The 15037-nt window shown below is 31.4% G+C and overlaps 1 protein-coding gene across 1 annotated transcript; it reads right to left on the bottom strand.

Moving 5' to 3' along the window:
• Positions 1-4075: 4075 nt before the first annotated feature.
• Positions 4076-6521, bottom strand: LOC111369152 (WAT1-related protein At5g07050-like). Its single transcript, XM_022990633.1, has 7 exons — positions 6235-6521; positions 6006-6068; positions 5783-5899; positions 5393-5645; positions 5146-5304; positions 4704-4855; positions 4076-4482 (listed from the first exon to the last, which is right to left on the bottom strand). The coding sequence occupies exons 1-7, from the start codon at positions 6435-6437 to the stop codon at positions 4248-4250; spliced, it is 1182 nt and encodes a 393-aa protein (XP_022846401.1). The 5' UTR covers positions 6438-6521; the 3' UTR covers positions 4076-4247.
• Between the last annotated feature and the right edge of the window lie 8516 nt (positions 6522-15037).

Below are 15037 nucleotides of genomic sequence, written 5' to 3'. Positions count from 1 at the left end.
CGTTTAAACTTAGACAATATTTTTGTTAAAAAAATTCTTTAATATAGAACCCAAATTACAAAGAAAAAAGGAAAAAAAAGTTTTGTTAACATAGTGGAAGGGGATTCTCTTGTTGATTTATGCTTTTTAATTGTCTCCCAGCAAGTAGCAATTTGACAAAAACCCTTTTAAAAGTACTTAATATAATTAACAACAAAATAAAGGTGGGACAAATATTGAATTAAGAAATTTATGTGGAGAATCGATGTTGCATATTAATGATGTCCAGCTCTAGTGACTTCCATGCAGATTAACCATCCCTTCTTAAGTGCTTAATTATATTATTAAAAAACTAATCAGCAGGTACACACTCTAACACCACTTGTTAGAAATTGAGCCAACTGTTATGAATATTAACGACGAGATAATGGGCAAGATGGAAATAACAATCACAATAACACAAAATTTACGTGAAAATTTAAGAGAGAAAAAACCACAGACAACGGTGGAGAATTTATTATGTTAAAAGTAAGGAATTACAATATGTTATACGGGATCTTACAAGCTTCTTTGCCAATATCTCTATCCACGAGTCTCTCTCTATTAAACTGGATCCCCCTGGATTCTAAGTCAATCAAATAAATATGTGTAATATATCACATATTTATAATATAAGAGTTCCTAACATATTAGGAGAATTAATACAAATAAGAGTATAACATAAATTGAAGTCCTATACAATAAGTAAAATCAATAACGGAATATTTGAGTTGAAATAGGAGTCCCAAAATTGACCAAATAATTTTCTTATTATGGAGGGCAAAATGGGCTAACATGTAATGAAACCATCAAGTTGATCGAGCTTCAAGTCTTGGAGGTCTTGTTTTCAGCCTCATCATTCGAATAAAATAATTTATTTATTTATATTTTATTTTAAAAAGATATCAAATTCTATTGTAGATGACTTGAAACAATAAATTGAAGTAGAATATAGCTCATTTTCATTGTCCATCGTATTTTATGGGCAATTGCAAATCCGACTCGTGTTTGCAATAAAACTTGTGACATAGTACCTAAAAATAAAAGTTTTGAGGTTAATAAAGAAACATGATGACAACAATAGGAAACATACAAAACATTAACAAGCGGTGCCAACTGTAGAGATTACGACTCCCATAATTGTAAGTGCGTGCATTGATTGACTTCATGATTTTTCACTTTCTTTTTTATTACATCATCCTCTTCATTATATGTTTGTCAAATATTAAACTTTCCTTAAACCATCATGAAAATGGAGTTCTCTTTATGCCAGCATTTATACAAGATTATTTAGGGATGAATTATGCATAAAATGAGCTTTAGATGTATAATTTAATACTTCATAAAGATAATTTAATTAGTTAATTAGAATCGTCGTTATTATATAAATCTCTCTCTCCTCTCTATGTATGCTTGGAAGTAAGGTATCCATGTTGCCCCCAGGGCATATCTTAGTGGTACAAAGGACAAGAGTGAGGTATACACAACCTTACTGGCAGCTGCAGTGTGAGGGTTCGATTCTTGAAACATGGAGTGAGACTCGTTGTATGGACTAGTGTACATACAATTCTTGTTCCCTGGTCTGCTGGGCACATCTCGCAATTAACTTCTATCAAGATGCTCCATGGGTGGGGCGGTGGGAGACCCTTAAAGTTGGGGTGCAACCTTTAAGTAAGGTATCCGTGTTCCCATCCTACTTGGATTTAAATGATTTATAATAAAATAGGGTCGAGGAATCCAACTCCTTCCCCAGTGAGGACTAGGTGAAGAACTAATAATTCTCGCAAAGGGCTTGATAGTATTTTCATTATTAACGAAATAGCAATATGACACAAAAAAAAAATTAAATATATTAAAAAACAACAACATTTTAAGAGTGCTTGATTAACAACAATATAAAACGGGACAAATACTGAATTAAGAAAGTTATGTGGAGAATCGATGTGCATATTAATGATGTCCAGCTTAATTGACTTCTACAAGTGCTTTTTATTGTGCTCTGGGCATTATCCAGTGTTGGAAAATTGTTTTTTTGTCACCATTATGGACTATGTCCACACTTAAAAGTTCCAACCCAATACATACACAACATGCATGTTTCTAATGTTTTGTGTTCGGTGAGTAATATTATATAGAACTCAACAGTATGTAAACAAAATTTTAACTTCTTTTTATTACTATATTATCGAATTTAACGTATCAAATATACCCTAATTGAAGATGAGACGTGTATATATATCAAGGATATTAGTATTGGGAGTACTCAACTATCACCTACACATGGTTAGAAGGGTTTATTATTGGGGAAAAAAAAATCTCTCTCAAACAAAGCACGCACGGTATTTTGTGGATTTCATTAGACCATAGCTTATCTTCTATATATTTCAACCATTATTATACAATTTTTTAGGCGTATCACATGGTACTTTCCAGTTTATTTATATACAATAAAAAATAATATTGTCGCTAATTTAAGCATCTATAAGTTATGCAGACGTCGTGTTGAAGATCTAGTAAGAGTAAATAGATAATGTTAATGTTTGAATTCAGTTATTAAATGAATCAAAGACATGAACTATCTCTAAGTAAATTAAATGATAAACTTTACATAAGCGATACAATTTTATTTGCGATCGTACTTTAAAATTACGTTATATTTCAACACACTCGTAAGGTTTTCTATTTTGCATATATAGAAAGTGTTGCATCAACATGCATAAGCGTTTGAACTTAGTTATTTTATAGTTCAAAAATTCCAATATAAACTCCCCGTGTTCCCACTTGCCCCATGGAGGCCAAATTCAATTTCAATTCCTTTTAGCTTTCCCTTCAACTGGATATATAGTGGGGATCTATAGAAAGTGAAATGATTAAAATCAGAGAAACTATAGAGTTGATTAATGGATATGGTGACTTCACATGAGATTTTTTTATGCACAATGTGACAAATAATATAGAATTTGTTAAATTATAAGGTGGATTGTCATAATGAATTTATTTTTTTATTAAAGCATATAAAAAGTGATTACATAACAACCAAAAAAAAAAAAAGACAATAATAAAATAATAATTATTGTCATAATTAATTATTTTTTTTTCATTAAAACGTATATAAAGTGATTATATAACAACAAAAACGACGACAACAACAATAATAAAATAATAATAATTATTATTATCAATGAATGGTTAAAAGTAGGGCGATGCATCAAATTTGAAATGGATTATCTCAACGACTAATGGATATATATTGTGATTACAAAAAATCTAAATAGAGCAGCTATAAATGATTCATGTCACTAATCTCAAACTATTGAGATTTAGTTTGTTGTGGTTTGTGAACAATGTGCAAAGTAAAAAAAGAGGAAACTAATGATATTACAGTCTGAAAGCTCTTGGCAATATGAGAAGACTGAAGACATGAACCTAAGAATTTGGCATAAACAGGCAAGTCAATCACTCACTTGAGATGGTTACTAGACAAAGACATAAGAGGCAAGAATAAGAATTTGTACTATTGGATTTGACGCACGTTCTTGTCAAGTTTATACTTAATATAAATCTATTCATAGTTACGCACTTTCTTTGTCGTGTATTCTAAACTAGAGATCCCTTTTACATCTTCAACATATTCTAGTGACTTTCAATTCATTTTCAATTAATTAGTAAGAGTTTGATACAAACTCCATCATTTGAGTGATGTTACTTGAAGACAGTGATACGACTTTAAATCAACTTTCGAATAAGTTGACTAAATTGACTAAAAGTCAACACAATTCAAAAGATAATTCTCTTGTGTTGAAAATAGTAGTAGAAGAATTTAATTTATGTGTTCGATATGCTAAATTGTAGAAAACTGAATTAAAAAAAGAAAAAAAGAAAAAGATGGTGGTACAAAATTTATCCCCTATCTTATTTAAATTTTGTTTAGTTTAAAGCATGAAACACGACGTAAACGTCGAGCACTACAAGTTTAGTAAGTGGGTTATGAATCAGCAGGGAAATGGCTACATTTCTGAAGCAATTAACATGAGTATTCAAAGTGGCATCCCTGAAATATCCAATCATAAAGCTCTTTTCAACAACTTTTCTTGAGAAATTTAAGTTAAAGTTTACATAATGTAACTCATGGTGACATAGAAAAACCAAAAACAAAAAGGGCACATAAAACCCAGTATTCTCTCTATACTTTTCTTTTATTTCTACTTTTCTCTCTCATCCTCGTCTGTTTAAGCTTTTGGAGCAGTAATGGCTACTTCTGAGACAGTTATTTTATTATCCTCACTCTTCTGCATTTCAACGTCATTTGTTTCAAAATCTTCCATCATCGTTGCAGTTTGATTGTTTCCTGTACATCCATTTACTGGTTCAGTAATTTCCTTGGCTTCTTTCTCCTTGTACTCCTTGTATTTGCCCCACAAAACCGAGTAGAGTCCGGCCACAATCAACACTGCCCCAAGAACAAGAAAAAAAAAAAAAAAAAAAAAAAGAGTTTAATTTAGTCCGTAAATAAACAATAACAACATACCAAGTCTTGATTATAATAAATTTTAGAGTGGGCTATGTAATTATTTATTGCCGTTCTATTTCATTCATAGCTGGACAAATCAAGTAAGTTATTGTCTATGTTTGCCTAGCCTAAATTGTTTTATGTTTTTTCGAATATATGAGGATGAGAAAATTACCCTCCAAGGTATATCTTTTCAGCCAGAATGAAAGATCCCATGATGGCTACAATTATCATCATCAATGGACTAAAAGCAGTCACAAATACAGGCCCTCTTTTCTGCATCACAAGGCCCTGTACATAGTATGCAATGCTCGATGACACAATACCCTGCACAAGTACAAAGAATAACCACAGATGCTAACATTTAATATCAATCAACTAATGATATTTCGTGTATATATGCAATGTCTCAATAAATTTAGGCCGGCTACAAGAAAAGGAAGAAGAGCGAAGTACTTGGGTAGGGTGCACTGTCCTACACGGTGGCTTCACCTCATTGGGTGAGATTGGGCCACCCAATGAGGTGGCAGCTCCTCATTTGACTGCCGCACAATATAGGACGGTGCGTCCTATATCCCAAGTACTTCTTATAAGAAGAGGGAGAGAATGGAACTTACGGCATAGGCAGCAGCGAGGAGGTTCATGTTCCAGCCTATAGTCCATGCAGAGGATTTGTGTTCCATCACAAAAGTGACTGCTATAGACTGTAAGGTCCCAAGGAAGCACACTATGGCTGTGAGGGAAAGCTGTGCTGTATATTTTTTTAATGTGATTGCCTGTGACAAAAAGCAAATAAATTTCAATTCATTTTAGCCTAAATAAAAAAGGGTATCAGAAAAATCCAATAAAAGGTGCAAAATATACCTGAAGGATGAAAAAAGAAGCCCAGGCAAGTGTGGCAATGATAAGTAAAATTGATCCTTTAAGCCAGTCCTTATCAGAGGGTTCAGTAGCGGTATCAGGAACATAGGATTTATGAGGATGAATGTAGTTGGACCACACCATGTTAAGGACATGACCTTTGTACAATGTCATCAACATGGCTCCAGCCACTGTCACTACAGTTCCCACCACCTTGGCTTGGCATCTAACCTTCTTAATGTCCACCTTTTCCATCCTACACAGCACAACATGTACAATTAGTCAGCAATAAACATATGGGCCCGTCTGCTAAGGTGGACTGTATTATACTGGACAGAATTAAAGACGAAAAAGAAGTCGAGTATACATGAATATGAATGTGTATATATATACCTGCAGAGGACTGCCATAACAAATGTCATAGCCGGAAGCATGTTACTCATGGCACATGAGAAAGTGGGGGAAGTAAATTTAAGCCCAGCATAGTAAAAATTTTGATCAATTACTGGCCTGTAAAATCCCAGTTTGAAAAGATCAGAAAATTTAGCTTTAGTATTCCAGATTAAGAATATTAAATGAAATTTTTTATGGCAGTTTGCAATACAAGAACACTCACCCAAGAAGTCCCAACACAAAAAGCTGCATGAGAATTGGAAATGTAATCTTTGGCCTCACTTTCCTGTGAAAAAAATTTCAAATGACAAGAGTTAGCATTTAAAAATCTTGGACAAAATAAGAGCATATTCATCATGTTTGAAAAAGTGATGTCGATAGAATCAAAACTATCTATTTTAATGTCTAGTACTGTACATCAAATATAAATGGTTAAAATTATGCATGTGCACCTTTCGAGGACAAGAGCAAAGGGAGCAATAACTGCAGTGGCGAAGGCATGTCTATAAACAACAAGTACATAGTGGCTCATGCCCCTATTTAGTGATATTTTGGTAATGATGTTCATACCAGCATAGCCAAATTGCAACGAGATCATGGCTATGTAAGGCTTAGCATTTTCCAGAAAATTTCTAAGACATCCTTTTCCTTCCATTTTTCTTACTTGTATCTAAACAAGTTATGAGAATGAGAATGCAGAAGATTTGTGAGAGAGAGAGAGAGGAAAAAACTTAGAAGAGCCTCGTGTTTGTCCTAGGGAATGATATGAGGCAATGGAGTATTTATAAGCACCCAGGGGGTGTATCCAAATAGCTAACCTTAGCACATAAGAAAATTGCTTGATTGGTCCCTAATTTATTGTCTAAAATAGTGCGTTAGTTCTTGATCTTCAAATGGGAAGTTAGTCCACATTCTTAAATCATGCAAAACAAGTCATCACGTGATCCTCGTGAAAATATGTCTCCTTTCAAATTTCTAAACATTAATCCATATTGAAAAACAAAACCTAACTTCAATCAAGTTTAACGTATATGAAGATGCTTTGACTTAGTAGAGATTTGGATATTCTGTGTCATTAAGGATTGATTGTGCAATTATGAGTATGATTTGACTTAGCTTGATATCTCCAAAAGACGTCATAATGTGTTGAGTTTTTTAAAGAAGCACGCCAAGAAAAATGTGCTATATAATGAAAGATTGTCAACTTGCTATAGTCTCAAGCGTGAGGGAATCGGAGTCTCGCAAACGTGGTTTTTCCACTAAAACCCAGCATCTAATATTGAATATTCTGATCAAGAACGGGTGATATGAAGTCCACGTGTCAAAAATCAGGAATATGATTATCTTAGATGGGTCCCATTTGGGTATTTTCTTTCATTCATCGTGGCCAAGTGATTTGAGAGCTACTAAAATAAAAAAGGTGAATTTAGTGCTATACTGATGCCATTTAAGGGACCCTTAATAACGTGGAGGTGGTAGTGGGGTTTAGTGAAACTGTGGAACCCACACTAATGTCAGCCTCCACCGTGGCATTCCGTCGCATTTGACTGCCGGTGCCGGTGCCGGAGCAGTGTCGTCGGCGCAAACATAGGGCGGAAAAAGATTGTGGTGCAAATTTGATAATTTATGTGTGTTCATTGACATGGCTATATAGCATTATGCATTTCAAGATACATCGCACTTGGGAGTGCCACATGCTAATTATACTGTATATTTGTCTTTGGATTAAAATTTTTATTATAGGAGTATATTAAATATTTATATTTTGAATTTGACTGTCCTATTCTATAATATGTATAAATGCACCATGGAAGGGGTGAGATTTTCTTTGTAAATATGTGGCCCTTAATTCATTTTTTCTCGATTATCTTTTGTTCATAGATTCAAAGGTTACTAATCTATAAGAGCATTTTGAAAAAACTCTAAAGTGAGATTCCCAAAGCTTAAAATTAAGTTGACTCTTTTATTTAAACATTTTAAAATAGAGTTTAAACCTTTTAAAGCATAGAGTTAGCCAAATTCACTCTCTATGTGTATCTTATCAATATTGCATTTAATATAATTACAAGTTTTAACGTTCCACTACTAAATTATTAATATTATGTTGAATATTTTTGCTACAAGCATATAATAAATTTATATTGACTAAAAAATGTGGGAAAAGCAATAAATGAAAGTTGAAAAAAGTAAAATAAAGAGAGAAAAAAATTGTTTATTAGAATATATTAAAAAGTTTGCAGGGATGTTCTCAAATAAGATTTTAATGAATTTTAAAAGATTATAAATTCTAATAAATTTCGTGGATTTGAATAAATTCTTACAAATTCTAAAAGAATCTCATTAAATATGGTGAAAATTCAAAAGATTTGGGGGGTGTTCTCAATTGAAATTGTGATGAATTTTAAAAGTCATTCTAAATTTGGGTATTTTCAATTGAGATTTTAATGAAATCCTTTAAAATTTAGGCATTCTTAATAACTACTAAATTTATAAAAATTTAGGCAACCTAATTAATGAATTTTAAAAGATTATAACAAACAATGGCCGTTTCAAAAAGTTAGAACTTAGCATTTTCTTACTTTAATTTATACATTTTTTAAATGAAAAGGGTAAGAAAGATTTAAGAGTATTTTGGAACACAAACAATTATTTTACTGTAAATTTAATTAAAATGTGTTACACATGTTGATGCAGGACGGAAACATGGATAATAATAAAAGTTTCTAGTTTGTAACACACGAACGGGTGTTTGCTCGATTTTCACTCGAACGGACGTGATAATTATTTGGAATCCACTAATAAATGGGAAAACTAAAATATTTTATTACTTAAGAATCGAATAATGAATTTGAATTTTGAAAAGTGTACAAAGCCTTTATATTTATATGTAAGATTATTTGCTAATTTTACTAATATAAGGTGTTTAAAATAAGGAAACTAATAAAATCTAATCTAATTGAAACTTTTATTCTAATTAATAAAGAAACTATAGCTCTAACAAATAAAATATAAAAGTCATATCATAACCATACCTAGAAAAGATAGAGTTAAAACACATTTTTCCTAGTCAGAAATAATGTTTATCTTATTTATTTCCTTTCCAAATTGATTCTGAATTTTCTTTTAGTATTGTCTTGCATTATTCCCTTCCACTTCAAAACAACTCCATCCTGAGTTGTCATTAGGATACAAAGGCTTATCCAAGGAAAACTCATTGTTTGAATTTGTAATGATCGAAAAATCTTTCCCTTCCACTTTAGAAGCTTCACGTGTTCTCCTTCTGTAATCTTTTTATCCTTCAACTTAAATTTGCAGGTATTCTCTCTATCTTTATATATGTCATTCGCATTAATTTGCCACAATCTGTCAATAAAATATGACATCCATCCAACAGAACAAGATCACAAATAACTTTTGATTTGTGACAAGTCTCAATTGAGAAAGATACTTTACAAATTTGAGTCGGTTGAATATACAAACCCTTCTCAATCCATTCAATTAGATGTAGATTTGAATGTGGTTTGTTTGGTAGATTTAGATGATGTACTAGCTTTTTCGTGATTAGATTCTCACGATTGAATCTATTTATGATCTGACTGCAAACAATATCATTGGCCTGAAAAATCTTTTCATGATGAGTTATATCTACCTGCTTGGATGAGTACAAAGACTTTCTCTACATTATATACAAAATCTCCTGGTTCTTCTCCACAAATTTCATCCATATATTCGTCATCTTTCTCTTCCTTATCTCTGACATTCAATTTGCTTTCATCTACTGCAAGTCTCTTGTTATTTTTTCTTCGAACTATAGGCTCAGTAATCCATTCATTGTTGATTGCCTGTTGTTCTTTTTTGCTAGTTGTTTCTAACACCACGCAAAAATGGTTGACGAATCTCTTCAAATTGAATAGTAAGATTGTCAAGTAGTTGATTTGTTGCATCCAAATCTGCCATAGTAACTATTACGCCACCCATGTCTATAAATCAAAGATATAAAGAAGAGAAAAGCCAGCTCTGATACTACCTGACGCAGGATGAAAACATTGATAATAATAAAAGTATCTAATTTGTAACACACGAATGAATGCTTGCTCGAATTTCGCTCAAACGTACGTGATAATTATTTGGAATATCCAAATAAATGTCGGAATCCACCAATAAACGGAAAAACTGAAATATTTTATTAATCAAGAATTGAATAATGAATTTGAATTTTCAAAAAGTGTACAAAGCCTCTATATTTATAGGCAAAATTATTCGCTAATCTTTTACTAATATAAAGAGTCTAAAATAAAGAAACTAATAAAATCCAATTTAATTAAAACTCTTATTCTAAATAATAAAGAAATTATAGTTCTAAATAAATAAAAGATAAAAATCTCACAACTATACCTCGAAAAAATAAAGACAACCATAAAAGATAGAGTTAAAACCAATGTTGTTAAAATCGACACGGCCCGGCCGGTTCAACCGGATAAACCGAGAACAGATTTAAAAACTACCTTTAAAACTGGTGACTCGCTCGGGTTTTAGAAAACCTTTGACACGCACCCGATTTTTACGATTTTTCTGGTTCAAAATTAATGAATTTTAAAACAATAAAACCCTTGTTTTTTAATATTTCCAGACTTTCAAAATTCTCCTCATTCTTCTATGCCAACTCTGTGAATGCCGTCTCTTGACCATTGCGTTTTCATTCTTCAATCCTTCTAGCAAAATCTTCAATAAGGGTAAATTTCTTGTCACTATATAACAATAATGAATTTTATTTATTTTTTGGATGGAAAGTTATTGGTTTATTTAGTTTGCTGTAATTTACTAATATCTCATGAGATGGTAGTTTGCAACTTTATGGTGCATCATATTTTGTTTCCTTGAATAGCAATTATTTGACAGTAAAAAAATATATTTGTGCGGATCAGTTGTATGCAAATCAGTATTATGAATCTATGATGGTCAAAAATAATTTTTTTGTACATGCATATGCATCTTGTTTGGGAATCCAAATGGGTTTCTTTCCTCTTGCATTTACTTTAGTGATTGAACACATTAAAATACTTGATAATTCTTATGTTTAATGGTAAAAAAATTCTTTATACATAGTATTTTACTATATTTAGATGTGTAGATTTGTACATTTAATGGTAAAAATTAATTTTTTTATACATCCATATGTATCTTTGTTCTTTAATTCTCTATTTAGGAATCTAAATGGGTTCATTTTTCCTTTTTTTTTTTTTATGTTGAATAGCGCTTGTATTCATTTCATTGCATTTATTTAGGATGGAAAGCCATACTCAATCTTTGGGAAGACAATAGATTGGAGCATCAAAGACTCAATGATCTTGTCTGTGTTACTTATAATTTGCAGTTGAAGAATAGGTCTTTAATTTAAAACTCTTTCCTATGTCACAAGTTTATTTTTAATGCCTCACTTATCGATAATGTTTTCTTAATATAACCAATTTTCATGTACAACCTTACAGACTTTATTATAAGAAGAGATCCTATGATTCAATTGATTATGAGTGCATTGATAAGATGGACTTTTGGATAGAGGAAGAGATACCACCTCAGGATTTCGAGTATGAAGAATTAGATAATGCTATTTATGACGAAGATGCAATTCTCAATGTTAATGGTCATGAAAAAGATACGTATATTCAAGGTCATATTTATTATGTTAGAATTACTTCGGGTGGGTGCTTACTACGTTAACATATTATGTAATATGTAATTAATCTATTATATCAAAGCATATATAGTCTCCACTTTCAGTTAATATATTATTTTCTTATGTTTGTGGTTTTGATGAAAATGATAATAATGACAAGCTTGATGCTCAAGGGATTGCTGATTCAGATACATTGGATGTTATTCATCGTTTTGGTAGTTCAAGTGATCTTCGAAATGATCAAGGATTCAGTCTTATTGATGAGAACAATGAAGATGAAATTTAACTATTCGATCTTTTGATGTTTAGTGCACTTTTTGAACTCAACTATAACATGACATTTTCCTATTGAAGAACGACCTGATGTGGAACTTTTTAGTTTTAACCTTTAACTATTTAAGTTTTCAAGTTGACATGGTTAATTACATAAAATTATGAACTTATCTTACATTACGTAATTGGATTGAATAGGACGTTATTTTGTTGATTGTATTTAATTATTTTTATTAAATTTTTGCATGAATGCTTTTTATAGGAGTAGTTTTTAGGATTTTGAAAAACTTGCTTTCATTTGCTGATTTTTTGTAAAATTATTAATAAATAGAAAAACAGGTGGATCCTAGTTCGACCCTGATTCGACCTTATATATATATAATAAAGCATAGAGACTCTTACACGGACGAATTCACAAAAAGCAACTGATAGGAAGTCGTGTTTTTGCCAAACTTGAGACCTTATCTAGAAATTTCATTTCTAGCTAGAATAGGTAATATATGTAACTATAATGCCTGATTCTTTGGAGCTGTTAACACAATTGATTCCAAAATATTTCAGAAGTGGGAACAATGTTGAGAGGGAGAATTTAATTCTTTGGCATCAAGTTAGGTCTCCCAGCTTTCAAACATATATCTATAAACAATCAATCTAATCAAACTTGAAACTAGTTTTTCATATGCCCAACTTATTCCTTATTCAGACTAAAGATTTTACATCATTTAAACATATTCTAAAATTCTTTACTTATCATAAAAGTTCGAAATAAGGAGACTCAAATATTATGAGCACGTTTGAGCCCCATTTCATTGCAAAAATACATTTTGGAATGGTAGAATCATGGAGAATGCGTGGTTAAAAAATAAAGAAAAGTTTTGAATTTATACGTAATATTATTTTATTAAAGAATACATGATTGAAAAGAAAAGAGAAACGATATATTTTAAAAATAATGGGAATCAAACGAGGTTTATAAGAATTTTGGGTTTTTAAATATTTAAATTAGTAATTTATTACAAATAAATTAAAATGTATAATCGGATCCTCCAACACCACCAAAAAAAAAAAAAAAAAAAAAAAAAAAAAAAAAAAAAAAAAAAAAAAAAAGGAAAGAGGGGATTAAATAAGAATGTGAAGTGCCAAAAAGTTGGTGCTTGTTCCTCTTAGGACCCCCCAACCCCCCAAAAAAAAAAAAAAAAAAAACAATAAAAAAATAAAAAGAAGAAGAAGAAGAAGGAAAGAGGTGATTAAATAAGAATGTGAAGTGCCAAAAAGTTGGTGCTTGTTCCTCTTAACCATTCTCCCGAGTCGGATGTCCGACAAGAGGTGCTTAGTGAGCTACGTAGTGTGATCTTTAACACCATGAATAAAAATCCTCCTAGGAAGGGACCTTTTGTTTGATTCTTTGGCCCAAGTCTTTAAATTATTTTTATTTTTTTGCCTTTCAAACTATGTAAGTCACGAGTGAGTCGAAAATGACTAAAATATCCTTACTGGAGTTCTCAAAATTCCCCTTTTCGTGTAGAAAGAGGATTGGCCAAGTGGAGCATGCACCAGGAAATGGGCATCTAATCGGCCCCAATCATCTTGACATTGAGTCATGTCATGCAACGTATAACCATCAAATTTCTTCAGCCCTCATTTCTGTCACTACAAATTGATTGAAAATTTTAGGGCATAAAAGGAAATGCTCTAGCAATTATGGGAAAGATGATGTTGAATGGGAACGTGATATTAAATGAGGGTTTGTCGTCCTAGAAATGGAGTCTTTGGCAATATCTAGGTATTGTATGGCACTTAGCAATAAAAATTTGACAAATATCTATACTTTGAGCTAGCAACCATTTTCTGTACATGCAACAAATTTGTATTTTGAGATGAAACTCAATGTGATAGGAGAATCCAACAAACTCAACGAGGACAGTCAGAATTGATTTTAATCAAATCACTATCTTACAATCACGTCAATAATAAAGTCCTACAATATTGAGTGTAACCTCAACATCAATAATTACAAGATGATATAATTTTCACATGTAATTCTTTAGTATCATTCAATAATATCATACTTAGCGTACACGTTTATAGTGAACAACATAAATTTGATAGTTTCTCACGTTTTTTACTTGTGGCTATATCCTTTTCTAGAGGCTAAAAAATAAATAATTAAAGGGCTTTTCAATTGGGAGACAACCGTTTTATCGAGCCTAGCTAAATTTGAAAGGACTTGTCATACATTTTTGAATTTCGCCCATCAATTTATCTGTTTCCCTAACATTGATAGATGGCTTGTGTATCATCTAAACATGTACGTGACATACTACTATTGTTGAATTGCAAAGTCGAGGTGTAAAATTAAGTGTAGAGTACAATATTTGGCATAACATAAAATATAATCCCACCATACACCAGTGCAAGAAAAAAGAGTACTCAAACAATATACAAAGACGAGAAAAAGGAATATTGAATTTCTACTATATATTATGACTTTCGTTATTGAATATCTCGTGTAAAGTTTAAACCGTTAAAAAGCAGATTTTTATTTCTTTATATTAGTATCTTTTTGTTGTAAAATATTACATAATTGATATAATTATTTGATGTTATTTGGATAGTTAGAAAATAAGAGGAATGCTACATGTATACTAGAGTTATACACTCTAGTGTATAGTCCCCTCACACGAGAGGGGGCACACAAATTTTTTAATCAATGTGGGCCCCCTCTCATGTGAGAGGGGTGTACAGTGTACACTCTAGTGTACAAGAACTCAAGAAGCATTAATGAGAAAATAATCCTATTTACCCCTAAAGTTTGTATCTTGATTAGTTTGCAACTCTTGTTGGAACCCCATATATATGAGTCATTATTAGAATGAAATACACAAAATGTTGATTAGTTTTTTTATCTTTGATTTATAATACGTTATGAGTACGAGAATCTATTTTTAAATCAAATTGCATATTAAGCCCTTGTTTGAGCCCCATTTTTTTTTTTATCAAAATATATTTTTTAACAGTGATTTGACATAATTTCAACCACACATTTTTCAATAAATTAATATTACACACAAATCCAATTTTTTTCTTATTTTTGAACCACACATTCTCCAGCATAATATTATTTCAAAATACATTTTTTTGATAAAAATGGGCTCAAACAACCTCTAAATAAATCAACATCTCGCTTGATTTATTTTTTCCACAAGGAAAGGATGGTACCGGAGAATGATGGTGCTTCTATTGAATCCCAAAAGAAAATAACTTCCAATGTGAACCCTTTTGTGTGTGTGTGTGTGGGTGCGTGG

Source organism: Olea europaea, chromosome 2, assembly GCF_002742605.1.
Source record: "Olea europaea var. sylvestris chromosome 2, O_europaea_v1, whole genome shotgun sequence".
NCBI classification, from domain to species: Eukaryota; Viridiplantae; Streptophyta; class Magnoliopsida; order Lamiales; family Oleaceae; genus Olea; species Olea europaea.
Note: the sequence above shows the minus strand (reverse complement) of the source record. Positions and strands in the feature narration are given on the sequence as shown.

What these genes read in the sequence shown, in the direction of transcription:
- LOC111369152 (XM_022990633.1), bottom strand. Translation starts at nt 6,437, where the DNA reads ATGGAAGGAAAAGGATGTCTTAGAAATTTTCTGGAAAATGCTAAGCCT. An exon ending in TTTGCTCTTGTCCTCGAAAG is followed by an intron (nt 6,069 to 6,234) that starts GTGCACATGCAT and finishes TTTTTTTCACAG; the next exon opens with GAAAGTGAGGCCAAAGATTA. An exon ending in CTTCTTTTTTCATCCTTCAG is followed by an intron (nt 5,305 to 5,392) that starts GTATATTTTGCA and finishes TTTTTGTCACAG; the next exon opens with GCAATCACATTAAAAAAATA.